The sequence below is a fragment of the Mastigoproctus giganteus genome, chromosome 11 (genome assembly GCF_048544385.1).
Source record: "Mastigoproctus giganteus isolate SK-2022 chromosome 11, ASM4854438v1, whole genome shotgun sequence".
In the NCBI taxonomy this organism is placed as follows: domain Eukaryota; kingdom Metazoa; phylum Arthropoda; class Arachnida; order Uropygi; family Thelyphonidae; genus Mastigoproctus; species Mastigoproctus giganteus.
In genome coordinates, this window is record NC_143585.1 from 126,559,341 (window position 1) to 126,577,523 (window position 18,183).

Sequence of the window (18,183 nt, forward strand, 5' to 3'; positions counted from 1 at the left end):
CATAATTATGAGAGCATCCTTCGACTCAGGGGAGGTTCCCACGGACTGGAGATGTGCAAATGTATCCCCAATTCACAAAGGGGGATCGAAGGGTGACATGAGTAATTACAGACCAGTTAGTTTAACTTCTGTTCCGGGTAAAATAATGGAGTCACTGGTTAAAGATGCATTGCAGGATCGTCTAGACAAGACTGCAGCAATAATTCAGACACAGCATGGGTTTGTTAAGGGAAAGTCTTGTCTGACAAATTTGATAGGATATTATGATGTGGTTACAAAGGAACTGGATGCAAAAAATAATTTTGATATCATATATTTGGATTTCAGGAAAGCTTTTGACACTGTTGCACATGAAAGACTATTGTACAAATTGGAGCAGAATGGTATTAAGGGTAAGTTGCTACAATGGATAAAAGGATGGTTAAGTGGGAGAAGACAGAGGGTGGTAATCAATGGGTGCTGCTCTTCGTGGACTAATGTATATCAGGCTTAATGTCGAAGTTTGCAGATGATACAAAGGTCGGCAGGGTTGTTAATGACAGTAATGGCAGTGTGCTACTGCAACAGGATCTAGATAATTTGGGCAGATGGGCTAAGAAGTGGCAACTGAAGTTTAACCTTGACAAATGCAAAGTACTGCATATGGGTAGAAGTAACCCCAGAGAAACGTACCAACTGTGTGGTACTACACTTAAGGTGATAGAAAATGAAAAAGACCTGGGAGTAATTGTGCAGTCAGATATGAAGTTTTCTGAGCAATGCAGACAGGCTGCCAGGGCAGGTCATGGGGTTTTGTCAATGATACATAGGAATTTTTCTAGCAGGGAAAAGGAGGTGATTGTCCCTCTGTATAAGGCAATGGTCTGGCTGTGCCTTGAGTACTGCGTACAGGTCTGGAGGCCTCATTTTAGGAAGGATGTCGATTTGCTTGAGCGTGTACAGAGAAGGGCAACAAGATTGGTGAGGGGAATGAAGGGATCCTCTTACCAAGAGAGGCTTAAGTGCTGCAAATTGCAGTGGCTGGAGACTAGGCACCTGTGCGGTGATCTAATTGAGGTGCATAAGGCCTTGAATGGGTTGAGTACGCTGAATTCTGATGGAATCCTTCCACTTGTTCAGATTACGAACCTAAGGAGGCATAAATTCAAATTAAGAAAAGGCAGATGTAGAATAGATGTGTGGAAATTTGCCTTTAGCCAGCGGGTGGTTAATTGCTGGAACAAACTTCCACCTGTCGCTGTTGAAGTTGATAGGTTGAATAAATTTAAGGAGGAAATGGACAGGCATTTGAAGGGAACAGTGTGATTTTTTTTTTTTTTTTGGCTGCTGCTGCATAAGCTCATACACTTGCTTTCTTGCATCACATGCCACTACTACTACTACTACATATTTTTAAATTCCAGATACTACATTAACCTTGCATTGATCATCTTTTCCATAATTTCCTTTACAGAACTAGTTACGGCAATAGTTAGTCAAATTTGCTGAATCCTTAGCAGGCACCGGAAAGGCAAAGACCACAGCATGATGCCATTTCTCTGGGAAATCATTTTCTATATATACATACACTGTGCTGCCACTTTATTAGATACACCCCTGCTGTGCACACAAATGGTTTGTCCCACAACATTGCAAGTCACATGACCACCATTGTGGATATAAATGCAGCAGAACAACCATTCCAGTATCAGTTAAGCATACAAACCATAGCAAGAATGGGGAAAAGGAGTGATCTAACGGACTTCAAACGTTGCATGGTAGTAGGTGCAAGACATGCTGGACAAAAAATCCCTGAAACTGCAGTTCTCCTGATCTTTTCATGCACCACAGTTTCAAGGGTGTATCGAGAATGGTGCAATGAACAGAAAACATCCTCTCAGCGGCATTCCTGCAGAAGAAAATTGCTTGTTGATGAGAGGTCAGAGGAGGATGGCTAGAATTGTGCAAACAAACAGACGGGTCACAATGTTGCACATCATGTCAGAGCGCAACTTTGGTGCACAGAACAAATTATCACAACGGACCACTAGTCACACCTTATCGTGAATTGGCTACAACAGCCACATCACGTACCTTTGTTATCAATGAAGAACAAGAAAGCACGACTCTTGTGGGCACAGCAACACCAGCACTGGACTATCGAGGATCGGAAAAGAGTTGCTTGGTCTGATGAGTTGAAGTTCCTGGTGGATCATGTTGATAGAAGGCTAAGAATTTGACGAAAACAACATGAATCCATGGACCTGTCATGTCTGACAACTACTGTGCAAGGTGGTGGGGGCAGTGTTACAGTGTGGGAATGTTCTCTTGGCACACATTGGGTCAATTGATACCCATAGATTTACGTCTGAATGCCACATCGTAACTAAACATCGTTGCTGACCAAGTGCATCCGTTCATGTTGACAGCTTATCCTCAGTCAGATGGTTACTTCCAGCAAGATAATGCGCCAGTGCACAAAGCCCGAATCACTATGGAATGGTTCAAGGAACATCACAATGACTTTTCTTTTCTTTGTTGCAGCGGCCCACTCAGTCCTCGGATCTCAATTCTATTGAACATCCTTGGGATGAGCTGGAAAGGGCTGTTCGCTGCAGGCCTATACCTCCGTCGAATCTCAAGGAACTGCATGACACACTCATGTCTGCATAGTACTCCATTCCTGCATAACGTTTTCAGCATCTTGTTCAATCCATGCCTAGACGAATTCAGGCTGTTTTGAAGGCTAAAGGAGGCTTAACATGCTACTAGGTAGGTGTACCTAATAAAGTGGCAGCACAGCGTACATATATACAGTTGCTCCTTGACTTATGACAGACTTGTGTTCTAACAACTACGTTGTAAGTTGATTCAGTTGTAAGTTGGATGTATTTCTTATGTAATGCATTTGTTTTTTTTAATTATTTATTTATTAAACTATTTTTCTTTTTATTTTATTTCTATATTTTATTAGCATACGATGCAGGAAAGCAAGCTTATGCAGCATCAGCCAAAAAAAAAAAAAAAAAAAGCCTCCTACATTCGTTCCAAATGCCTGTCCAGCTCAGCCTTAAATTTATTTAGGCTATCAGCTTCCACAATAAAAGATGGAAGTCTGTTCCACCAATCAACTACCTGCTGGCTAAAGGCAAATTCCCCCTCAGGTTCTTAGTCTGAGTAAGAGGAAGAATCCCATCAGCATTCAGCTTGCTCAACCCATTCAAGGCCTTATACACCTCAATCAGATCACCTAGCAGGTGCCTACTCTCCAGGCGCTGCAATTTGCGGAACTTAAGCCTTTCTTGGTAAGAGCACCCTTTTGTTCCCTTCACCAATCTTATTGCCCTTTTTTGTACTTGTTATAGCAACTCTACATCCTTCCTAAAATGAGGCCTCCAGACCTGTACACAGTACTCTAGGTGTGGCCTGACCATCGCCTTGTATAACGGGATAATCACTTCCCTGTCAGCAAAATTCCTATGTTTCATTGATAAGACTCCATGACCTGACCTGGCAGCCCGTCTGCACTGCTCAGCAAACTTCATATTTGACTGCACAATTACTCCCAGGTCCTTTTCACTTTCTACTTCCCTGAGTGTAGTACCACACAGCTGGTATGTTTCTCTTCAGTTATTGCTACCCATATGCAGTACTTTGCATTTGTCAATGTTAAATGTCAGTTGCCACTTCTCAGCCCATTTTTCCAACTTATCTAGATCCAGTTGGAGTAGCATTTTTTTCAAAGAAGTGGGAATTATTCTACTTTTGGAATTATTCTACTTTTTGATGAATATACCTATATTTAAGTTTTATTAGAAAATAGGATAATTGTTTGCAGTTTAAAAGCTCGAAAAGTGAAGAAAGAGGCAAGACTATCTTTTCTTTTAATATTAAACAGCACTACAGCATGTCGTGAAAAAAAAAAGGAAGGCAAAATGGTTAAATTTCTTTGGTCACCAATATAACTACTATGAAGTTTTTTTAAGACCACTGATTTCAAAGTCACAGTATTTGAAATTGTGAGCACATAATATATGAAGATAAACTTTTAATGCATGTTAAAACATGCATGTCACCTTACTCAGTTGTGGGGGGGAGAAGGATAATTTAGATCTGCATTTATCCGATGATACAGGTCAAAGCAATGGTTGCATTCACCTCAAGGATTCTTGTCTGTTGTCACAACAGTTGATGTTGATATGATGTGAGGGTAGCAGTGTTTCAAACAAGGGGGAAAATAAAGCTTGGTAACAAACCTAAAAAAATTCAAGGGATGTGACTAGGTAGTAAGCTATAGAAGATTACTTAATTTTAACTGTGTCTACAGGAATGTTGTAAATAAAATAGCAGAATTTGACCTCCTAGTTAGGACAACCAATGCTGATATAATAAAGCTAACAGAAACATGGTGTCACCCAAAAATTGGGGATAACTAGTTCCACTAAGGGATGTATAATGTATTTAGGAAAGATAAGAGGTGAAGGGGTCATGCTTCTTACCAAAAGCATCCTGGGCACAAAAAGAGCTTTTGCCGAGTCTAAAGTTATGTCTGCCAGCATAGAATCTATGTGGTGCAAGTTAGATGGAAACAGAGATATAATGAGAGTTGGAATAATGTACAGACCAGAAGATTGAGAAGAGTACGATGAGAGTCTCTACATGCAGATGGAATGGCCAAGTAAGAAAGAATGTCTTATCTTCTTCTGGCGTTATTAACCCAGGGTGGGTCTTAGCCTTCTCAACAACGTTCCACTAGTAAGTCATCCTAGAAGTCAAACTTCTCCAACTTCTTATTCTCATGATCTTTAAGTCCTCTTCTATGTCATCCATCCATCTTTTCTGTGGTCTTCTTCTTGCACTCCTACCGGTAGGTTTCCATTTCATCTGCTGTCATCCATTCTCATAACATGTCCCAACCAGGCAGTCTCTGGCTCTTCACAAATCTAAAGATGTCTGCATCCTGAATAAGATTGTCAAGTTTATGGTTTATTCTGATCCTCCAGGATCCATCAAAGTCTTGTACGGGCCCAAAGACTTTTCACAAAATTCTATGCTCGAACACACTCAACTGCTCATCTTTACTCATTAATGTCCAAGCTTCACAACCATACATTATAACCGGTCTAATGAGACTTTTGTATATTCTTAATTTCTTATTATAGGTGACTTATTAGAATGTCTTATTATAGATGACTAATCTGCCAGTGATTGATTGGAACAAGTGGAAGAGAAACTCACCACAGGGAAAAATTCTTTACTGACAGAAGACCCTTCATGCTAAGAAGAGGCTGTGAGAGTGAGACTGAGCCATATGAAGTTAGTGGTTTCATAATTACAGATAACGGTTTATTAGAAAAACTTTTGGGCATAAAGGCAAGTAAGGCTCCCAGAGTTCACAGCACATACCCATTATTTTTGATGGAGACCACCAGAGAGTGTATACTGAACTACTGAAATTAATTATGAGGGCATCTTATAATTAAAAACAGTGGAGGAGGAAAGGGATATGAGAGTTATGATACAGGCAAATATGAAGTTTTCGGAACAGTGGAAACAGGCAGCCAGGAAAGCCAGTGGAGTTCTATCGATGATTTATCAAACATTATCCTGTAAAGATGGGAAGGTTATAAACCCACTGTATAAGGCAATTATAAAACTACATTTGGAATACTGTGTTCAAGTATGGAGACCATCTGAAAAAAGACATTGATCTTTCTGAAAGGGTTCAAAGACAGGCAGCTCTTGCAGGTAGTTGAGGCTGATAGTTTGAATAAATTCAAAGGTCAACTGGATAGTTACCTGTATTAGATTGGATGAATATACATTTTTTTTTTTTTTGCCAGCTCAGCAAAAGCCTATGGCTTCCTTGTGCTATTTGGTGAATACTATTACCTGTGCAAAGTACAGGAAAGAAAATAATCTGATGTTCTTGAAAAAATATATTGTTTATAAAATGCTTAATGCTGCTTATACTTTTAATTGCTGACAAATATTTTAGTTGTAAGTCAGTGGCAACCATTTCTTTTAGTAATATATATTTTTTGACCTGTTGATATTATCAAAAGGGTTATGTTTAAGTTTAGGTGAATCTATGTATATAAATTGTAACTCTCAATTAACGAAAACTAAAGCATGTTTAACTCATAATGGCTAATTGTTTTAATTTTTATTCACTAAAGAAAAGGAAACAGTATGCTGACATCAAATAGAAACAGCATTTGAAGCATGTGTCAATTAGAAACTCAATTCAATTAATAGGAACAGCTATACTAATAAAATCCTTTCCATACAGGGTGTCTCAAAAATATTGGTACAAACGTTTAGGGGAGGTAGGTAACATCTAAAGGAATGTGAATCGCATAGGAACCCATAACTGGAAAGGTCATAGGAAAGTAGTAGCAGAGGCACAAGCAGAAATGACACAAGACAGTAATTAGTGGCAAACATTTATTTGACATAATATTAACAATGAAGTATGAGATGGATGCATTTCATGATGTTACAACAGATGCTCGAAGGTTCCACCATGAGATGCGATGCAGCATGGACTGGCGGACACGATCAAACACACCTGAGTTTCTTTGACAGCAGCAGCGCAGACGAGTCTCCACAGGCGATTCATACACGATAAATTTTAGGGCCCCCACAGAAAGAAATCAAGGCTCTATATATCAGGTGAGCGTGGGAGCCAGGCATCGGGTCCACCACGGCCAATCCATCTACGCCCAAAACACCTGTTCAAATGGTCACGAACACACCTTCCATAATGGGCAGGCGCCCCATCATGTTGACACCAAATGTTGCATCTCATATTTGCTGGAACATCGTCAAGTAACCCTGGTAGAACTTGTTCAAGAAAGATCCGATATTTAGCGGAGTTCATGCGGGATGGTAACAGGTATGGGCCGACTAAGCAGTCACCAACCGTACCTGCCCACACATTTATTGCTAAGCGGTTGTGCCGCATGGGGGCGCACACCGCATGGGCCCTCTGCTAATCCATACAATAGGTGCATGTCTGCTAGCTCACAGTTCGTATATCGATGCATGCTCTTTGTGCGGCGGCGACTACTGCTTGAATGAGTAAACCAGAAATTTTCCCTCTCGCGAACTGATGAACAGCGCCATGTACTGACTTACGGTGACGTTTCCGGTTATGGGTTCCTATGCGATTCACATTCCTTTAGATGTTACCTACCTCCCCTAAACGTTTGTACCAATATTTTTGAGACACCCTGTAAAATTTTTGAAACTGATACAGATTTAAGGGCACACTCAATTTTAGGAAAAATGAGTGTTTTACTTGATTGTTAAATGCAGATGGTTGTCACCCTCTTGTTCTATGACATATTTTTAACTATATTTCAGAAGAAAATGACAACTGATGTTGTGTTGTAATAATCATTGATGAATTAGTAAGTTTGTGCGAGTTCTAATCAGATAGTTATTTTTATTTAATTTCTTGACCACAGAAATCAATTTTTAATAACAACTACTACTATCAAGTGCATTTGAAAAAGGGAGTAATGAAGAGTAAAAAAGAAAATATTCTCATGTTCTAAAGTAAGATTTTGTTGAAAAGAAGTTGGAATAGAAAATTATTGCAGCTAAAAGTAAATAAGGCACGGGGGGGGGACTATCCGATTATATGAAATGCAACAGCAAAAGAAGCAAGCAAACCTTTAGGCATAATTATGAGAGCATCCTTGGATTCAAGGAATGTCTAATGTTCCTACAGATTGGGGATGTACAAATGTCTCTCTTATTTAAAGGACAAAGTGAGTAATTACAGACCTGTAAGCATGACTTCTGTGCCAGGGAAATTAATGTAGTCAGTGGTTACTGAGAAGTAATTCAGGACCACTGTGATAGGAATGCAATTATTTTGTGATAGGAGCTGCCTGCTATCACTATTATTATTGTGATAGGAGGCACCTTATATTATAATATAAGGTGCCTCCGTAGCCAAGTGGTCAGGCACAGGAATGCAGTAACATGCGCTCTTTGAGTAGACCGGGTTCAAGCCTCTGACTGCTAAATATGATCGATCTGCTAATCTGCACTGGACCAGCATGACAGATTATGGTCCATTTCCCTCAACATGAATTGTCAAGGAGGCTTCCATTCTGCAGTGGATTGATAAAGGCTGCTGCTGTTTATCCCTTTTTATATAAGGTAATGGTTAGACCACATACAGGGCCTAACCATTGACTTACTCCAGTACTACATACAGGTTTGGAAACCTGATTAGGAAGGATATAAATCTGTTAGAATGGGTGCAGAAGAGCAAAAAGATGTACTCGGGAGCACTGAAGGGTATTCTTACCAAGAAGTACTTGAGCTCTGGAAATGGAAGGATCTAGGTATCAACAAGGAGACCTTATTGAGGTGTTTAAGGCTTTAAATGGGTCAAAAACTGAACTGATGGCAACACATATGGGATCATAAATGTAAACTGGAAAAGGATGGTTGCAGAATAGATATGCAGAATGAAGGAGTGTACATATTATAAGAGATAGGCAAATAAAGTAGATAATTTTTTTTTTTATGATGGCATATAAATCTGCTTCCATGCTACTGCTAACAATTTCATATAGTAAAATGATTTCATCAATTAAAAAACAATAATGCATCAGTGATCCTAATTAGATATTTGTATATCATGAATCATAATAGATCTACAGGAAAAAACCAGCAAGAATATTTTTCTACAGAACATAACAATACATTAAAAATAAAGATAAAAATCTGAAATAAAGTACCTCTAATTTTTTGGCAAATTCTTCTTCATAAGGAATAAAACTGTTTCGTCCTGGTCTATAAAACCATGTGGCTCTTCGAATTAGAAGTGGCTCCTCTTGCCAATATACAGCTTTCTTAATTTTTTGTGACATATACACATCATAACGCCCTCCATCTGTAGCCACCACAGATATTTCTGTATCTGTGAGAAAATATTTACATATTACTAAACTCAACAAATAGCTGAAATATAGCAGAAAGAGGATATCACAGAAGCTTTCAAATTTTTCTCAGAAAGCAGCTACATTTAAAAATTAATTTTTTACACTGTCTCCATAAGATAAATCTATATCAACCTTCCCATCTCCCATACACAAACAAAAAAGGTTAAAATTATGTATATGCATGTGTTTACTGAATTAAAACCACCTAACTAACACCATGTTGGGCCACTTTGTATGAATAGCAGCCACTATTCACCTAGACATCGACTCCATTAGATGTCCACAGGGATCTGAAGGCATGCTGCCTGCAAGGCATTCAACAGTGTCAAAATAAATGACAATTGTGCATCTATGCATCTCACTACCTGTTCCAAAGGCAGCCATATTGGGATTTCGAGTGTGTGGCCATGTTTTTTTTGCAGTGCTCTGTTAAATAGTGTTATTATTATTAGCTATATGAGGCTTATGCTGCACCAGCCAAAAAAAAAAAATTCTGAATTACCCTGACAGAGAGAGAGAAGTAGAAGGGAATCACCAAGAAACAGAAGAATGATGATATCCAGCTCAGGACCCTGGGTATGCCAAGCCCATACTCACCATATGTGAGTCCCTGGGGTTTTAGTGTGTTTATCGCAGTTTTTACTGTTTGCCAACGATATGGAACCAAAGAACTAGTGATACTGGATCACCAGGTGACTTTGTGTGAAATATTGTGTAGAATTATTGAAATTATGAGCAATTTTTTTTTTATTCTTACATACGGTAGCATGTGCATGTATGTAGCATGGGCACCTACAGCATAAAATCTTGGACTGTAGCGTCCCAAGAAATTTCTCATTCAAAGGGCACTAATCCATTACTAATGCTCTATTACAGTATACCAATATAAGAAATAATAATAGTTGCTTGCTATTTAATGTTACTTTGCCCAATATATACTTAATTATCCATATTTTTACCTAAGCACGTTGCAGGAACCCCTACACAACAAAGAAGGCATCCACTTTTGTTTTGCCGTCACTGCCACATGCTTGGAACTGTAAACTGTCAATATATAATATTAATGCCCATGGAATACACACAGACAGATGTGCCAATAATGAACTTAAATGTGTTTATTTGTATTAACCTGCTTCTTAACTTTACTAATTTTATCAATATGACTGTAAACAGAACACCACATGGTCAAAACTCGCGTCAGATCAGCGATCTTTGAAAAATCTAGAGATTTTCAGGCCCTTCATTCTCCGCGAAATTAGATCAATAGAACATCACCAGATAGAGGTAGGCCTCTTGTATAAAGGAAGGGGCAAATCATTATCATTAGTGACTATAAAGGTGTTTTTCATGAGTTCAGTGATTCCCCCTCTCTACAAACGTTCAATGGAAGAAAATGGAAAATAATTACCATAGTGTTCAGCACCCCACAAAACCTAAAAATAAATTAGCCCCATCCCTTAGAGGTCATTTTAGCACTTGGCTCTCTCCCCCCACCCATGTGACTAGGGGAAGAAGACCAAAACTTTGCTGAAGCACTGCCAAGGGGCAAATTGTGCTACAGACTTGTGGTTGATTTCTAATGCAAGCAAAAAAAAAACTAAATAAATAAATAGTCACAATCAGACTGTGCAGTTTAAATCTCGGTAATCTGAACCCTCTCGATTATCCAACATCACATAAAACTAATAAGAACAATGGACAACTTATGTGAAAACTCAGCTGACCCCACTTCAAATTCAAAAGAAAGACCATTAAATAATGGGCAACAGACCACCCAAAACCACAATGACGATCCACAAACTATAGAACAAAACAGAGATGGTCACACCAGCAACCAAAAAGAAGACTAAGAGCTTCGCTGTCCCGAATTCTGAGTGGAAGACGAGATCACAGAGTGAAACGGAGCCCCAGGGAAAAGCAGGCATCCAACCGGAGAATATGAAAGATGTTACCAAACAACGGAATCACAAAACATAGACCCCACCCTCACTGAAAGCACATTCCTGGACTAGGTCCTGGCCCTCTGGGTTGAATTAGAAAACAAACTAAAAGAAGCCACAAACAGAATTACTGCTGTCCTACCAGGTGGGAAGGAGCAGCAGTGCGTAGCACATGCTTCTTGATTAGACCGGGGTTTGAGCCCTGTTACCACCAAATACGGAGGATGCGGAAAGGTCAGGGAATGACCACCGCATATTCCCGGAGCAATATGGCCTTAGTTGCTAATGCTCCTAAAAAAAAAAAAAAAAAAACTGCTGTCCTACGAGCAGAAATTGTTGGCATATGGACCAAACTGGAGATGGTCCTTCACAATGCCCATGTCGAGTCGGAAAGGAATGCAGCCAAACTGGAGGCACATCTAGAGAGCAGGGACACTCAAATGCAACAGCGCGCCCCAACATACTCTGAAGCGCTGAGGAAAACCGATCCAAAAGCACCAACTATGGTACAACCCGAAAAGAGGAAAACACTCCTACCAAAACCGCACCTAGTGTTGCTCAAGCCAGCTATGCCTGAAGCACCCAACACGAGTGAAAAAATAAAGAAAGCGGTCATAGCAACCCTCTCAGAAGACCTCGAAATAAGAGGATAAAATCAATCCATAAGACCCACAATATTGGAATTGTGGGTCTCATAACTGAAACCGAGTCAAAGGAAGATGCTCACAAGATCCTAACCAACACGAAGATCCCAACCATGGGACTCCTTGCTGAACCACCGAGCAAAAAAGGGAATTCAATAAAAATCTTCGACATTGAAAATGACATCAATCACACCACCCTCTGAGAAGAAATCTACCACCGAAACCTCCAGCAGTACTTCCTGGATGGAAAGCCGAAGGAACTCATCACACCAAAATACCAGACCAAATCCAGGACTGGGAATTCTGCAAACTGGGTTGTGGAGCTTGCGTGGCAAGCCTGGCAGGCACACAAGAGTTTATATAAATTGGGGCTCACACCATTTTAGGGAACACATGGCTGTCACCAAGTGTTTCAAGTGTTGCCGTTTCGGCCACACAACACACATATGTACACAGGCAGAGCAGACCTGTGGCCACTGTGCGACAAAGGGTCATAGCTATGATACATCCACTAATAAAACCAGTGACCCAATCTGTGCAAACTGCCAAAGCCTAAAATTACCACACACCCACTCAATCTGTGACAACAAATGCCCTGTATATGTTAAGGCAAAGAGCACACAGCAACAAAGAAGTGAATATGGGGACAATGCCTAGACACTATAATAATATCAGGCTTAAATTTTTCCAAATTAATGCACAGCGAGCTAAGGCAATAGCTGGCCAAATCAGACAGAAGATTGAAGAAGAAAATAGTTATTCTCCTGATCCAGGAGTCCTATGCCACTGCCAATGGAATAAAAGGCTATCCTTTATCCTACAAGGTGGTCCAGGTGGAAGGAGAGATGCCCTGGACGGCCATAGTTGTGCGAAACCCCAACCTCATGGTCACAAGGATTTCCCATCTCTGCTCGGCCTGGGCGGTGTGCGCCCACATAAATACAATGCTTGGGGATTTCTACGTGGTTTCCCTATACTGTCAGCTATACAGTACCTTCAACACCTTCTAACTTAGCTAGAAGGAGCAAAAATCCTAATCTGTGCGGACGTAAATTGCCGCTCTCTCACAGCAAAATCCTAGAACACAGGGGGGTAAGAAATGGCCAGCATCTAGAAGACTTAATAATAAACAGCAACTTGGTCGTCCATAATTGTCCTAACGATCTGCCAACCTTTTCCAGCACCCTCTGGGAAGCCACCATAGATGTAACTTTATCAACCAGACCCTTTGCAAGCTACATCACCGATTGGACCGTGCGAGAGGAGTGGACCACTTCTGACCATCATGTCATTACCTTCAACATGAACAGAATAACCTGCACCCCGTTCACAGGACAGAGACTCCAATGCTACGACACGGATAAGACAAAGAACCTATTTAAGGAGATGCTAACCGAAAAAGAGAAACAATTACTGGCTAAGAACCCCCAAGACCCTGACTGGCATCAATGGGCAGTAACAGATGCAATCATGAGTGTAGCTAATGAAGCCATCAGGAAAAGAAATCCCCTTCCAGGAGGCTGTTCCCCTGGTGGTCCACAGAACTTCAGGCACTGAGGCAAGAGGTAAATAAGAAACGATGTGCCTTCCAGAGGGCAAGGAGGACCTGGCCACCTGCAGAAGTTGAATACCTGTGGCAACAACAGCGTGAGACCAGGAATGACTACACAGCAATGATCAGGCAATGCAAAAAGCAGTCCTGGGAGCACCTGGTTTCAACAATAGGAAACACTGACCCCTGAGGAGTTATTTATAGTGACAACAAACAAGCTCCCCAGAGGAGAGGTAACAGTCAATGAGAACCCCACAAGGGCTAATGACCACCACCTGGAGCGACTCAGTAACATCCTCAACACCTTATTCAAACAACTAGATGAACAAAATTGTCCTGACCAACAGTAGATTTGCCTGGACAATGAAAACTACCACTCTACGGGGACAGAGGACCCTCTCACCATAACTGACCATCTTTGGAGGTCAGTTGTGGAGGGAATTTGTGGGAGCAAAGATGAAAAATATGTAATTAATGATATTGAAATTTTGCAAGATTATTTAATGAAAAAAAAAAAACTTTCGAGCCTACAGGCCAGTAAGGCTCCTGGAGTTGATGAATATACCCTATCATCTTAAGGGAGGTGACAAGTGAGTGCATTGAACCATTGAGGCTAATTATGCGAGCATCATTAGCCTCAATGGTTTCTCCCCTAGACTCAGGAGATTCCGTTGGATTGGAAAAGTGCCAATGTATCTCCCATACATAAGGGTGGTTCTAAGAGTGAAGTGGGAAATTATTGACCTGTCAGTCTGACTTCAGTGGTAGGGAAAATCATGGAGGCAATGATCAAGGGTGGAATTCAGGATCATTTGGATAGAATTGAAATTCTCAAGGATACTCAGCATGGTTTTGTAAAGGGAAAATCATGTTTAACAAATCTGGTTCGCTATTTTGAAAGGGTCATGAACTGGATTTAGGGAATAATTTCGACATTGTTTATTTAGATTTCAGCAAAGCTTTTGACTCAGTCCCACACGAGCGGTTGCTTTATAAGCTGGAACAGGTTGGAATCACTGGAAAAATCCTTAGATGGATATCAGGATGATTGCAGGGCAGGAGGCAGAGGGTTGTGATAAATGACTATTTCTCAGATTGGGTTGATGTAAGAAGTGGGGTTCCCCAAGGATCAGTATTAGGACCACTGCTGTTTTTTTCATTTTCATAAACGACATTGATGAAGGGCGTGATGTCTAAATTTGCAGATGATGTTAAAATTGGTAGAGTAGTTAATGATCACTGTCAAGCTGAGCTTCTTCAGAGAGACAGACAGACTTCAGGAATGGTCAGAAAAATGACAGCTATGCTTTAATCCAACAAAGTGTAAGGTACTAACACCTGGGAAACAGTAATCCCAAAATAACTTATTCACTTTGAGTTCAACTAAACCCAGTACTGGAGGAAAGGGTCTTGGATGTTACAATACGGTCAGACATGAAATTCTCTGAGCATTGTAAACAGGTTGCAAGGAAGGCCCATGGTGTCCTATCGATGATCTATCGAACTTTTGCAAGTAGAGATAGGGATGTGATAATCCCATTATATAAGGCTTTTGTTAGACCACACTTGGAATACTGTGTTCAAGTATGGAGACCATACCTAAAGAAAGACAGAGCTTCTTGAAAGGGTGCAAAGACAGGTAACTCTCCTGGTGAGATCGGCAAAAGGGTGTCCTTATGAAGAAAGACTTCGAATATGTGGGTTGCAGAGTTTGGAAACTAGACACCTTAGAGGAGATTTGATTGAGGTGTTTAAGGCTCTGAGAGGCATCAGTAAAATGAATGAGGGCAAAATTTAAGATTATAAATGATGCTAGAACTAGGGGACATAAATTCAAGTTACGGGGGGAAGATGTTTAGATTGGACTGCAGGAAGTTTTATATAAGCTGCCTACATGGGTAGTAGAGGCTGACAGTTTGGGGAAATTCAAAGGTCATCTGGATAGTACCTACAGGTGAGGGAAATGCATAGGATGATAGGTTTAATTTCCTTTTCTTTTATTAATTATTAGGGTTTTTTTTTTTTTTTTTTTTGCTGGTGCAGCATAAGCCATAGGCTTTCTTGTACCATGCAGCCATTACTAATACTAATCTCGCAGTCAACAAGATAAGAAACAGAAACCCCCCCCGGACTTCGTATAATGTTAAGTACTTTAGCTCCATTGAATATAAAGATGTGACCGTCATTAACAGCATGAAAAGCTAAGTCCAAAGCAGCAGAAGAATGGGAAGCACGGACAAATTCCAAGTGTTGCTTAACCCTCAAATCGAGTACACGACACGCTGAGCCTTGGTAAGATAAATCACAATCTTTGCAAAATATGTTGTAAACCAAATCATTTATTTGGAATGCAAAGGTGGATTGAACTGAGCAATTGTTTAGGACTGTATGAAGTTTTCGATTTTTAAATGAAGATCATGTCACTGGTTAATAATAGCTAATCAATCAGATTAGCTATTATGATGCAGTTACAAAGGAACTGGACACAACAAATAATTTGACATCATATACTTAGATTTTAGAAAAGTTTTTGATACTGTTCCACATGAAAGACTGCTATACAAATTGGAGCAATGTAGTATGAGGGGCAAGATACTGTTATGGATAAAGGGATGGCTGAGTAGGAGACAATAGATAATGGTTATTACTGCTCTTCTTGGACCAATGCTATTAGTCCAAGAAGTATAACTATAATGCTATTAGTTGAGTCGCTGGAGTTTAGTGCTGGGCCCATCGTTATTTTCAATATTTATTAATGATAACGATGAAAGCATATCAGGCTTAATGATTAAATTTGCATATGATACAAATATTTGCCCAATGATTAATGACAGTAATCGGGGTATGCTACTATAACAAGATCTATAAAAATTAATCAGATGTATGGAGAAGTGGTAATTTTTGTATAAGTGGCTTGAAAAATGCACATATGCAAATCAGTAATCCCAGAATAAGAACTGTAAAGGTAAAGCACTAACTGGGGGGGGGGGGGTAATTATGGAGTCAGTCAAAGTTCTCCGACCAGTGCAGACAGGCTACTATTTTAGCAGCAGGAGTTTTGTCAATGATATATAAGAATTTCACAGCGGGGTTAAGGAAGTAATTATTCTACAGTATAAGGCAATGGCAAAGCCAAACCACGAGTATTGCATACAGGTCTGGAAGCCTCATTTTATACCAATGTGGAACTGCTGGAATGGGTGCAAATAACAACAAAAAGATTAGTGGGTGGAACAAAGGGGTATGCTTACTAAGAAAGACTTCAGTCCTGCAAATTGTAGCATCCAGAAACTAGGCACCTCCAAGGAAATCTGACCAAAGTGTTCAATGCTCAGAGTTGATTGACACAGCTAAATGCTGTTGGTATCCTTACTCTTGCTCAGACACCACAAACAAGGGGACAAATTTAAACTGAGGAAGGATGGTTGCAGAATAGATATCTGTAAATTTGTGTGAACTGGAACAAACTTCCACCTGGCATTGTGGAAGTGGGTAGTTTACATAAATTTAATGAGGAATTAGACAAATTATTAGAGGGAATTGTGTTGTGTAGTTTTTTTTTTTTTTTTTTTTTTTTGTTGTTGATACTGTATAAGCATCCAGATGTCACTCAATAATATAACTAATATGTATTACACAAAAGTTACAACGTAGAGAAATTCAAGTCAAAATCAAAAAAAAAGGTCTTCTTCATTCCACATAATGCACTAAACCTTTCACATTTGGGGCTATCATAAAAAAATAATGATTAAATTTTAAAATAGTAGAATTTTAGCTAATAAAAGTGCAAAAAATTCTTCATCTTAATTATATTACACAAAATTTTCTCATTTCTAAATCAGTGTTTTTTTTTTTACATCTCTACTATCCGTGCATCATAAGACCTTATCTTTAAAATAAGAGGTTACGTTAAAGTCATTTCAGTGTTAAAAATAGAGGGTTGGGCAAAATCTACTAGCCATTTTAAAAAATTGGGGACATTTATTATTATTACAGTTTAATAATATACATTATTAAATTCTCAAGGATTCTTGTTTGTTGCCACAGAAGTCGATGCTGAAGAGATGTTCTGAGGGTAGCAGCAATTCAAATGAGGGGGAATATGAAACTTGGTATACAAACCTAAAAAACTTCAAGGGGGTGTGTCTGGATAGTAAACTCTAGATGATTACTTAATCTTAACTGTGTCTACAGTAATGACACGAATGTTGTCAATAAAATGGCTGAATTTGAACTCCTGGTTAGGTGAACCAATGCTGATATAATAAAGTTAACAGAAACATGGTGTCACATGAAAATTGGGGATAACAAGTTCAACTAAAGGATATATAATGTATTTAGGAAAGACAGAAGGGTCATGCTTCTTACCAAAAGCAGCCTGAGTGCAAAAAGGGTGTTTGCTGAGTCTGAAGTCATGTCTGCCAGCATAGAATCTATGTGGTGCTGGTTAGTTGGATGCAGAGGTATAACAAAAGTGGAAATAATCAACAGACTGGAAGACTGTGAAGAGTATGATGAGAGTCTCTACATGCAGATAGAATGGGCAAGAATGTCTTATTTTAGGTGACTTTAATCTGTCCCTGATTGATTGGATTAAGTGGAAGAGAAACTCACCATGGGGAAAATTTTTTTTAAAATAAATTAGATGATTAATACTTGTACCAGCATGTTGGAGAAAGTACTATGGGGGAAAATATTCTTGATCTCATCATTACTAATGATTCAGATGACATCACAGGGCTTAGAGTACAAGAACCATTGTCAGGAAGTGATCATGCAATGGACAACTGGAAGATGAAGAAAGACGTTGCAGTAGTTAAAGGCATGGATTTTAACTTCAGAAGAGGGGACTTTGACAGTTGAAGGTACTAACTATATGGCATCTGTGAGCAGGGTGATCTGGCTGATTTGCCAAGGGAGGGCATATACATTTGAATTATGGAATACATTTAAAGCAAAAATTACAGAAGCCATGAACACATACATATCATTAAGAAAATATTGCAGGAGGATGCTGAAATGAATGACTGCAGAGCAAGCCTGTCAAATCAAGAAGGAAAAGACAGCGTGCGATAGTTACAGAACAGTGAAAAGGAATTAAG

General features: G+C 39.6%; 1 protein-coding gene across 1 annotated transcript in view; it reads right to left on the reverse strand.

The window, feature by feature from the left end:
- The window catches only part of PAPLA1 (Phosphatidic Acid Phospholipase A1), a 334,165-nt gene that overhangs the window by 278,193 nt on the left and 37,789 nt on the right, over nt 1–18,183 (reverse strand). The window contains exon 4 of the mRNA XM_090384561.1: nt 8,742–8,923. Coding sequence (XP_090240687.1) covers nt 8,742–8,923 — 182 coding nt within the window. The remainder of the gene's footprint in view (nt 1–8,741; nt 8,924–18,183) is intronic.